Below are 11,141 nucleotides of genomic sequence, written 5' to 3'. Positions count from 1 at the left end.
CGCCACCGCGCGTCGAGGTAATGGAATTGCGACCACCGGCCTGGGATCCGCCGCCGCTCGCCCTCTGGATCGGGGGCCGCCACCGCCGGCCTGAGAACCGCCGCCACCGCATGTCGAGGTCGGGGAGCCACGACCACCGCAGCCACTGGCCAGGGTCCACCGCCGCGCGCGCTATCGGGCAACCATCATCGCTAATGAATCGAGATGGGGCGTGAAAAACTGAACCCTAGCACTCCGGATCCTGTTTTATAGACGTCCGGATGTGGTCCGGCTCGACCGGATTGCACTGTCTGGCCCGGGCTTCCTTTAGTTATTGGAAGCTCAGGGCTCCTAATATACATTATATATATATATATAGATATAGTATTAGGAGCCCTGGGCTTCCATTACTGCAGGGAGCCCCGGCCACCTACCGACTGGGCGACCAACCAGGTGTGCAGACCGCACCAGACCATTTTTGGTTTACTGTCCCCGACTGCTTACGCCAAATTAACATATGAGTTACGATGATGTGTGTTGCCATTTATGCAAATATAGTTTGTGCATGATTTAGCTTTCTGGGCCCACGAGAACTTTTATTTGATGGCCCATTTTACCCACGCATTTCTTTACCCTAACTACTCCCATCTTTATCTCCCGAAGGCACGTAGCCGCCGCCAGTTTCTTCTTCCCCCATCTTCATCTTCCTCGCAGCGCCGGTGCTACATCTCCAGACTGCCCCTGCTCCGTGCGGACCCACTCTCCAGCGCGACTGCACGGCTGTTGTTCCCGCGGGTGGAGATGGCGGCGGTCAACCTCCTCGCTGAGTCTGCCGCGGTGCGCTTGAGGGCGCCGGCGCCGCCGAGCGCGGGGGAGGAGCTTGCGGCCAGGCTCACGGAGTGCGGGTTCCCCGCCACGGCGCGCCGAGGGGGAGCGGTCGCGGGGGTTGGGGAGAGCGCGCGCAAGTGGAGGGAGATGGCGGCCAGGAAGGAGGAACTCCTGCTGCGGAGCCGGGGCCGAGTCGCGTGGACGATCGTCGCGCTTTGCTGCGGCTCGCATGCGTCCCACATCCTGCACTCGCTCGGTATCCATGTTGGCCACGGTGAGTTACCACGAGACATTCATAGCGTGATCTGATTTTCTGGAATAACAGAGTGATGTTTAATATTGGCGTGAAGGGCCCCTCTGATCAGTCTACCTATGGTTCAGGAACGTTTTTTTGGATCTGTTGCATAATCCTTATGTGAAATGTGGCATTGCTACAACCGCTTTGTTTGGGCTTGGAAGAGGTATAATCGGCTCCCAATGTTTCCTTATATTGTGCATTAGTGTAACGTTTGCAGTTTACATGTTGTTTTGTTCAGTGGTGTGCCGATGGATAGCCACTGTTGTATATTTTTTTAATGTTCAATCAATTTCTAAGAATTGGAGTTGGCGACTTTGAGCAGTGACATCTATTGGGAAAAACATTAGATTTTATTTTAAAGGATGGGATAAAGATAAATATGTGAAACATACTAACTCTAATGTCAACTTCTTTACTTTTGATCCATGGATAAACGATGTTTGGAACCAAATCAGGATTTTGTGCAGGTATCATCAGCTCAATACCATCATCATTCTTGATTTTTTTGTCCAGGGATTAACAGACTTGTCCTGAAGGGCATCGAGCAAACTGGCTCATCAGTTATGTAATGAAGTGATGCAAGTAAGGGTGTGCAAGTGTGCCTTCAACTAATAACAGAAAAAGAAGAAAAGAAAATAGAGAATTGAACAACTTCAGGAGTACTTCAGAACAATGTACAATAAAATATGGTTGCTTCTATATTAATTGTAGGCTAATGTTGTCTATTAATTTACAATGATATTTTTTAGGGAAATACAGTACCGAGAACTCTGTTGTGGCATAAAACTACCTCTGTTGCTCTGTCTCTAAAAGAATACCCTTTTGGCTTGTTCAGATGTATAGCCAGAGTGACATTATTTTGGGGACAGGTTGTATATTTTTATATATAATGGTACTTAATTTAATCTTTATTCCCAGGTCACGGAGGCTGACATTGAAGAATTTGAAGCTAAATATAGAGGGTCAGATTCTGAGAAAACGGACTTGAAGGAACTCTACACAAAATATAAGGGCAACATGAACAAGAATAATTATCTCTTATATCATATTGTAAAATCTGAAACAGTTCTCATGTAGAAGGGTTAGCTTGCATTTTACGCTACAATTACCTCAGATCACTTCTTGTTGTATCTTACACCAATTTACGAAATTTCTTGATGTGTTTTATGACAACCTCATGCGCTGAGAGATACATTCGGTCTACATTCGTTATTATGAAACAGATGGACGATTTACGCTAAAATTCATACTCATTTACGTTGTTTTGGTTCACGATTTACGCTTAAATCCGTCCGAGCCAGAACCCGCGCATGACCGGTGGCGCGTGATTTTCGCGCCGTAAATTTGGTATACGAAACAGGCATATGATTTACGCTAAATTTCGTACTCATTTACGATGTTTTAGCTCACGTTTTACGCTGGAATCCGCCCGAGCAGAACCCGCGAACTGCGGCTGTAAATTAAAATTTATTTCCTTCTACTAATGCTCCTCGAACCGTAACTGTCCCTTTATTTACGTGATTATGCAGCACGTCTTTCCTTATATCAAACTGATCAAGATTTATATAATGCATGGTTTATGCTATCATGTTACACATCGTTATGCAGTCGTAAACGGTGTGCACATGGTAATATTCGTTTCTGTGAGTCAAGGTACAAAATATCCCTTCTATGCATGATTTATGCACATTACTACATATATTTATGTGTGCGTATTTGTTTTCTCCCGTAACTGCGCCTTTATTTACGCGCACGAAGAGCACGTCTTTCCTTATCTCAAAACCGGTGAGAGATTTTAAATGTTTGCATGGTTTACGCTATCATGTATCACAACGTTATGCAGTCGTAAACGTCTAGCACATGCAAATATTCGTGCGCGCGATTCCTGGCATGCAAAGATTCCATTTATGCATGAGTTATGCACATTTGTACACATATTTATGGTTGCGTAATTGCATGTCGCGTGTAAGACGGGATACGTGGTTATCCTTTGCATAAATGGTGCAGGCTGACGTCCAGTGGGCCGAACGCGACCCGATCGGTCTCCCTGGCTGGGGCTTCGCCCACTAACGGAAGCCCAGGGCTTCCATTACCTCTTCCCTATATATATATATATATATATACATCGATGTAAGTACTACCAATAATGATTGAAAGAATTAAACATATTTCTTAGTTTTTAGAAGATGTTTGTTTTTTAGAACTAATTTGTAGTCCATTTATTTTATTCCCTAAAATTGCTAAATATTGAAACTACAACTGTTTTAACTTTTATATCTAGTAATTTAGTGAATAAAATTAAATAAAATAAAGGGACTAATTAGTTCCTAAAACTAATTAAACTAGAGATGGTTAGAGGGAGAGAGTAATAATAACCTCTCGTACTAGAGAGTGATAGAACCATGGACACATTTAAAAATTCCAACAGAGTACTGACAAAAATTGATGTGGCATACATGGAATTTTCCCTTCAGAAAAACGGCAGGCGATGCGATATAAGGTAGGGTATCACCCATTTTCTCGGTCTATATAAACCGACCCCAACGCATCCATTATATTCAGCTTCTTGATCTCACACGAAGGCATGGCGACGGAGATCCAGGGCTACTACGATGACGGCACCGCCGTGGTGTCGTTCGACGTGCACAACATCGACACCACGCTGACGAACTTGGGCAGCGTGGTGGAGTGGTGGCTGGGTGAGACCTATCGCCTCCACCACCGCGGCCACATCGCCGGCCTCGACGTGGAGTGGCGCCCCGCTCGCGTGCCGGGCCCCGTCCCCGTCGCCGTGCTGCAGATCTGCGTCGACCACCGCTGCCTCGTATTCCAGATCCTCCAAGCCGACTACATCCCCGACGCCCTGTCCAGGTTCCTCGCCGACCGCCGGTTCACCTTCGTGGGGGTCGGGATCAGCGGCGACGTCGCAAAGCTGCGGGCCGGGTACAGGCTGGGGGTGGCGAGCGCCGTGGACCTGCGCGTTCTCGCTGCCGACACGCTGGAGGTGCCCGAGCTGCTCCGCGCGGGGCTTCAGACGCTGGTGTGGGAGGTGATGGGCGTGCAGATGGTGAAGCCGCACCACGTGCGCGTCAGCGCCTGGGACACGCCCACGCTGTCGGAAGACCAGCTCAAGTACGCCTGCGCCGACGCTTTCGCCTCGTTCGAGGTCGGCCGGAGGCTCTACGAAGGCGACTACTAGGGTCTAGGGTTACGGTATGCTGTCTGGTTTAGCAATGCCATGCGTGTCAGGCCGGCGTATCAGTATTAGCAGTCGTCGATGGTCTTCAGTTTGCGTTGCAGTTGTGTCCTCTAATTTCTCTGCCTAATAAGTTGTACTAGCTAGTATCACGCGCGTGATCTCTTTTGTGTGCGCCACCACTCGTCATGCATATGGCATTTCGACTTCAAAATTTGAATGCTATCTTGAAGCCCCATGATCTTCTCTCAATTGGCATGTTCATTAAGCCGCCTCAAAAGCGTGCATGCAGGCAGTCTGAAAAGAAAAAACCATGATATCCAGGGCCGGTTTGTTACTGTTTTCTTTACAACTTTTTAGCTTTTCTGAGAATCGGTTTTTTTACGAGTTTTTCTTGTGATATTCGGTTTTTCTGTGACGAGCTTTTCTTGTGATCTCTTTTTACGAGTTTTTCTTGTGATATTCGGTTTTTCTGTGACGAGCTTTTCTTGTGATATTCTCGAAGGTGGCGAGTTTGTGTTGGAGTCCTCTGGTGCACCGGACACTGTCCGGTGGTGCACCGGACACTGTCCGGTGTACACCGGACAGTCCGGTGCTCCCAGACCAGAGGGCCTTTGGTTCCCACTTTGCTTTTTTGTTGAATTCAAAACTTGGTCTTTTTATTGGCTGAGTGTGAACCTTTTACACCTGTGTAATCTATACACTTGGGCAAACTAGTTAGTCCAATTGTTTGTGTTGGGCAATTCAACCACCAAAAGTATATAGGAACTAGGTGTAAGCCTAATTCCCTTTCACAAAGTCCTAAACTATTTTAAGTGTCCCTCAACTCCAAACGACACTTCAAACTAGTTCATCCTTAACCTTGTCTTCCATCCTTTTAAAAATTCAAATGAAAGCCATAGATTACCCAAACAATCTCTATCATCATGACCTAACTTCAATTTGCTTGTACAAAACACATGCTAGTCACAATAATCTTATATTGTCATTAATCATTGAAACCACTTAGGGATTACATGCTATCAATCTTCCCATTTTTGGTGATTGATAACAACACTATCTCAAGTATGTGAAATAGGTAAGGTTTTTAAAGGGACCTTGTTTGTATGAACTTTTAGAGCTGAAATACAAGATGTTAGAGTAAGTCCATATAATTAAGATCCATAGTCATGTACTCATGTACCATGTAAAAACAATATTTAGCTCATGTACATGAAAGGATAAGCTTGTTTTCAAAAAGTTATCACGTGAGGAGTCATAAACAAGCATTTGTGACATGTTATTGAATATTAAGTGAAAAGTGGACATGCCACTATATCATACATACGTCAATGAAATAAACACAGTGCATCATCAATGCATGAGTATGTAAAGCAATGTGCATATTGTAAATAGAAAGTAACAAAGCATATAAAATCAAATATGTATAACCAAATGTATCTCAAACTCACCATGCTCCCCTTATCTTTCCCATTCCCCAAGCTCCTCCTAACTCGCATACTCACTATCTTGCCCTGTTTTTCATGAAGGACTAAACCTAAGGTCAAAATCTAAGGCTCAGACAGTGGGGAGGACACAGACATGTCGGTCATGGAAATGTGTGAGGCAAGCCCAAACTGTTAGACGTAAGGAGTGTCATCAGAGTCTATAATATCTATAGTTGTTTGAGCCCATGTCTGAGTGGAGGGAACTAGAGCTAGGTCAATTAACTGAGTGGTGCTCTCAGAATCTACTACTATAGACTAACTCGAAAGGCCAATCACTACCATTGTCGATGGCTCTAGATGCACTAGAGTAGGGTGATTAGCACTATAGGTTCATGGCTAATGGCAAGTGTCTACTCTGATGAGGCAACTAAAGAAGGAAGTTGCTCAATAGGAAGTGCTAGATCAATTAACATAGGTAGAGATAGTGTAGGGTATCTGAAAGTCGCCTAGAGTGAGGTGAATAGACAAATCTGAAATTTATAAAGTTTAAGCACAACTACAAGCCAGGGTTAGCGTTAGAAATATAAACGAGTCCGAAAGAGAGGGCGAAAACAAATCACAAGCGAATAAGAGCGGATGACATGGTGATTTGTTTTACCGAGGTTCGGTTCTTGCAAACCTACTCCCCGTTGAGGTGGTCACAAAGACCGGGTCTCTTTCAACCCTTTCCCTCTCTCAAACGGTCACTTAGACCGAGTGAGCCTTTCCCTTCAATCAAATGGGACACTAAGTCCACTACAAGGATCACCACAACTTGGTGTCTCTTATTTTGATTACAAGTGAGTTGAACACAAGAAAGAAGGAAGAAGAAAAGCAATCCAAGCGCAAGAGCTCAAATGAACACAAATGTCTCTCTCTCTAGTCACTAATTTCTTTGGAGTGATTCCGGACTTGGGAGAGGATTTGATCTCTTTGATTGTGTCTTTGAATGAAGTCTAGAGGTCTTGAATGAGGTTTAATGGCTGAAAACTTGGATGCATTGAAGTGTGGTGGTTGGGGGGTATTTATAGCCCCAACCACCAATTTGACCGTTGGTGGAGGCTGTTGTCGTATGGCGCACAGGACAGTCCGATGCGCCAGCCACGTCACCCGGCCGTTGGGTTCTGACCGTTGGAGCTCTGACAAGTGGGGCCACCGGACAGTCCGGTGGTGCACCGGACCGGTCCTGTTCACTGTCCGGTGCGCCTCTGGCACATGCTCTGACTTCTGCGCGCGCAGGCGCGCACTGTTCACTTTTACTATTCCGTTATAGACGACCGTTGGCGTTGTATAGCCGTTACTCCACTGGCACACCGGACAGTCCAGTGCTACACCGGACAGTCCGATGAATTATAGCGGAGCGGCTCCCAGAATTCCCGAAGGTGGCAAGTTCGGAGTTGGGTTCCCTGGTGCACCGGACACTGTCTGGTGGCACACCGAACAATCTGGTGCGCCAGACTAGGGCATCCTTCGGGTTGTCTTTTGCTCTCTTTATTTGAACCATTTTCTTGGTCTTTTTATTGGTTTGTTGTGAACCTTTGGCACCTATAAAACTTATAATCTAGAGCAAACTTGTCGGCGTTTCGAGACAGGGGGGTCCCTAAGCCGACGAGTGAGTGTGCTGCGTGCCCCAGCCCAGATGGGTCGAGCGCGTGGGCGAGCGCGAAGGGGGGAGAGGCGAGGTGGCCGGAGTCGGGCGTGAGAGAGGTGGAAGTCCCGCGGCCTTCGTGTTCGTCCCGCGCCCAGGTCGGGTGCGCTTGCAGTAGGGGGGTTACAAGCGTCCACGCGGGTGAGGGAAGCGAGCGGCCCCAAGAGAGCGCCTGTCCCGTCCTAGGTCCCGCGCGGCCAACCTTCTCTAAGAAGGCCCTGGTCCTCCCTTTTATAGTCGTAAGGAGAGGATCCAGGTGTACAATGGGGGGTGTAGCAGAGTGCTACGTGTCTAGCGGAGAGAGAGCTAGCGCCCTAGGTACATGCCAATGTGGCAGCCGGAGAGGTCTTGGCACCTTGCTGGCGTGATGTCGTGGCTGTCGGAGGAGCGACGGAGCCTGGCGGAGGGACAGCTGTTGGAGCGGTCGAGTCCTTGCTGACGTCGCCCTGCTTCCGTAAGAGAGCTGAGAGCCGCCGTCGTCACAGAGCTCGTGGAGCGTTATTATTGCCCATCCGGCGGAGCTGGCCGGATGGGACGCCGTTCTTGTTCTCCGTGACCCGAGTCGGCTCGGGGCAGGATGATGATGACGCTTCCTGTTGACGTGGCGGGCCTGTGCCCTAGGCAGGGCGACGTGGGGGCTCCTCCGAAGCCGAGGTCGAGTCTGTCTTCCGTTGCCGAGGCCGAGCCCGAGCCCCCGGGTCGGGCGAGGCGGAGACCGTTTGGCCGAGGCCAGGGCGGAGTCCGAGCCCTGGGGTCGGGCGAGGCGGAGTTTCGTCGTCTTCCGGGTCTTAGCCCGAGTCCGAGCCCTGGGGTCGGGCGGAACGGAGTTTCGTCGTCTTCCGGGTCTTAGCCCGAGTCCGAGCCCTAGGGTCGGGCGGAGCGGAGTTCGTCGTCTTCCGGGTCTTAGCCCGAGTCCGAGCCCTGGGGTCGGGCAGAGCGAAGTTCGCCGTCTTCCGGGTCTTAGCCCGAGTCCGAGCCCTAGGGTCGGGCGGAGTGGAGTTCGCCGTCTTCCGGGTCTTAGCCCGAGTCCGAGCCCTGGGGTCGGGCGGAGCGGAGTTCGCCGTCTTCCGGGTCTTAGCCCGAGTCCGAGCCCTGGGGTCGGGCGGAGCGGAGTTCGCTATGGCGCCTTTGGCAAGGCCTGACTGCCTGTCAGACTCACTCTGTCGAGTGGCACTGCAGTCGGAGTGGCGCAGGCGGCGCTGTCCTTCTGTCAGACTGGTCAGTGGAGCGGTGGAGTGACGGCGGTCACTTCAGCTCTGCCGGGGGGCGCGTGTCAGGATAAAGGTGTCAGGCCACCTTTGCGTTAAATGCCCCTGCAACTTGGTCAGTCGGTGTGGCGATTTAGTCAGGGTTGCTTCTGAGCGAAGCCAAGGCCTCGGGCGAGCCGGAGGTGTGTCCGCCGTAAAAAGGGGGGCCTCGGGCGAGACGGAAGTCTCTCGAGGTCGGCTGCCCTTGGCCGAGGCTAGGCTCGGGTGAAGCGTGATCGAGTCACTCGTGTGGACTGATCCCTGACTTAATCGTACCCATCAGGCCTTTGCAGCTTTATGCTGATGGGGGTTACCAGCTGAGAATTAGGCGCCTTGAGGGTACCCCTAATTATGGTCCCCGACAGTAGCCCCCGAGCCTCGAAGGGAGTGTTAGCACTCGCTTGGAGGCTTTCGTCGCACTTTTTTGCAAGGGGACCAGCCTTTCTCGGTTGCATTTCGTTCCGGTGGGTGCGCGCGAGCGCACCCGCCGGGTGTAGCCCCCGAGGCCTCGGAGGAGTGGTTACACTCCTTCGAGGTCTTAATGCCTTGCGTAATGCTTCGGCTGGTCTGGTCGTTCCCTCATGCGAACTGACCGTAGCCCGGGTGCACGGTCGGGGCCCAAGCTCTCGGGCTGGTATGTTGACGCTGTCAACGGTTTGGCCGGAGCCGGGTTTGCGAGAGCAGCCCCCGAGCCTCCGCACAGGGCGAGAGGACGATCAGGGACAGACTCGACTTTTTACATACGCCCCTACGTCGCCTTTCCGCAAGGAGGAGGGGGGGGGGGAGTGCGCCATGTTACCCTCGATGGGCACCGAACATGGTGTCTCCGGTGAGCTGCAAGCGGGTAATCCGAGTGGACGTCCGTGCCCCGTTCGTTGGGGGTCGGCTAGGGGCCCAGAGGCACGCCCAAAAGTACCTGCGGGTGATTTGCCGGACCCGGTCCCCTGGCGACGGGGTCCGAGGGCTCGATGCCTCCCTCCGATGGGATTCCGTTACAAGATCATTCCCGCTGGTCTCGGAAATGTCCTAGGGTACCTCGGGAGCGTAGCCCGAGCCTCGGTTATGTATCGAACGTACCCCTGGTCATCCCTCGCTCGGTGTCTGAGGCGACTGTGAACCCTTCGGGGGCCAGCCTTCGAACCCCTGATCAGTAATGGGCGCGGAGCCCGAGTAGCCTGAGGCGGCCATGGAACCCTTCGGGGGGCTGGCCTTCGAACCCCTGACCAGTAGTGGGTGTCGGGCCCACGCGATCTGAGGCGACTGTTGAACCCTTCGGAGGGCCAGTCTTCGAACCTCTGATCAGTAAGGGGGAGCTCGGAGCCCGGTTCCTTCGCGGAGAAGGATCCTTTTCGGGGTATCCCCCTTTCCCGGTCCCTGTTGCAAGAGATAGAGAAAGAGGAAAAAGGAAAAGGATACGAAATCGAACGACGTGGCGTACCTTTTTTGACGCGGTTATTGCGGCGAAGGCGAAGCGTCGTCCGCTTCTCCTGCCAGAATCGCCGCCTGTCCCGCCGCGGAGTTAATGCGACGGGGCGAGTGGTTGGCGGGGCGGCCGTTGCGCGCGCGCGAGCCGTTCGAGGAACGGGTCACGGGTGCACCGTCATCACGCCGTGGGAGGAGGCACCCTTGCTGTCCCCGGACGGGACATGAGCCTGGCTGACGACGTGACTGCTGCGCTCGCCCGCCTGCCACCGCCATTACTGCCGGCCCACTTTCGGCCGCTTTGACCAACGCGCCAGGCTGGCGCTGCTGGGTCGTGCGCTGGGTCGCCTCGAGTCGCGGCATAGGCTCCGCAACCGAAAAGGTGCGACGGTGGCACAAGTGGCGGTGCGGTTGCTTGCATGCAGCAACTGGCGCGCTGGTTGTGCGACGCGTGGGCCTGGGCCTCCAAGCCGGCGCGTCAGAAGTCGGAGAAGCGCGTCCACCTGGCGCGGTTGCATGCCGCCTGCATGGCTGCCCGCCCCTCCCGCCCGTTGGTCTGGGCAAAAGTGGGGGGTCGCTTGTAACCGCTGGGCGGTTGTGCGCACCACGCGCGGCGGTTTGGCTTCTTCTGCCCTGAGCCAGTTTGCATGACATGCGGGACCCAACCCCCGAGTCGCAGGGGAGGGCCTTGGAGCGTGTTGGAGAAGACTCAGCCCGTGGCGTCTGGGGGCGCACGTATGGAGAGTTGCCTTTAAAAGGAGGGAGACTCCTTTCAGAAGGCAACCATGTCTTCTTCCTCCCTTATGCGTCGTGTCTTTCCATCTTCCAAGCCCCCGGATGGGGGTATCCGCCGCCTTTCCGCCTCCTCGTTGGAGGAACGCAACTCCATGGGAGTTGGTACCTCTCAGCCATCGTTTGGCTTCAAGGATTTTCATCATGCAGCCCGGCCGGGCTGCGGCCTCTGCCCCTCCCTCAGCCTCAAGGATTTTCATCACCAGGGCTGGGGAGGGGAGTGCGCCGAGTTGAGGTCGGCCCCCGCGTGGGCGGCGGCCCGCTC

General features: G+C 52.3%; 1 protein-coding gene across 1 annotated transcript; it reads left to right on the top strand.

Moving 5' to 3' along the window:
* Positions 1 to 3,630: 3,630 nt before the first annotated feature.
* LOC100283311 (Werner syndrome ATP-dependent helicase) lies at positions 3,631 to 4,539 on the top strand. The gene has a single exon (NM_001156213.2). The coding sequence runs from the start codon at positions 3,690 to 3,692 to the stop codon at positions 4,302 to 4,304; it is 615 nt and encodes a 204-aa protein (NP_001149685.1). The 5' UTR covers positions 3,631 to 3,689; the 3' UTR covers positions 4,305 to 4,539.
* Positions 4,540 to 11,141: the final 6,602 nt, after the last annotated feature.

The sequence above is a fragment of the Zea mays genome, chromosome 3 (genome assembly GCF_902167145.1).
Source record: "Zea mays cultivar B73 chromosome 3, Zm-B73-REFERENCE-NAM-5.0, whole genome shotgun sequence".
In the NCBI taxonomy this organism is placed as follows: Eukaryota; Viridiplantae; Streptophyta; class Magnoliopsida; order Poales; family Poaceae; genus Zea; species Zea mays.
This window is presented reverse-complemented; position numbering and strand designations above follow the sequence as displayed.

What these genes read in the sequence shown, in the direction of transcription:
- LOC100283311 (NM_001156213.2), top strand. Translation starts at nt 3,690, where the DNA reads ATGGCGACGGAGATCCAGGGCTACTACGATGACGGCACCGCCGTGGTG.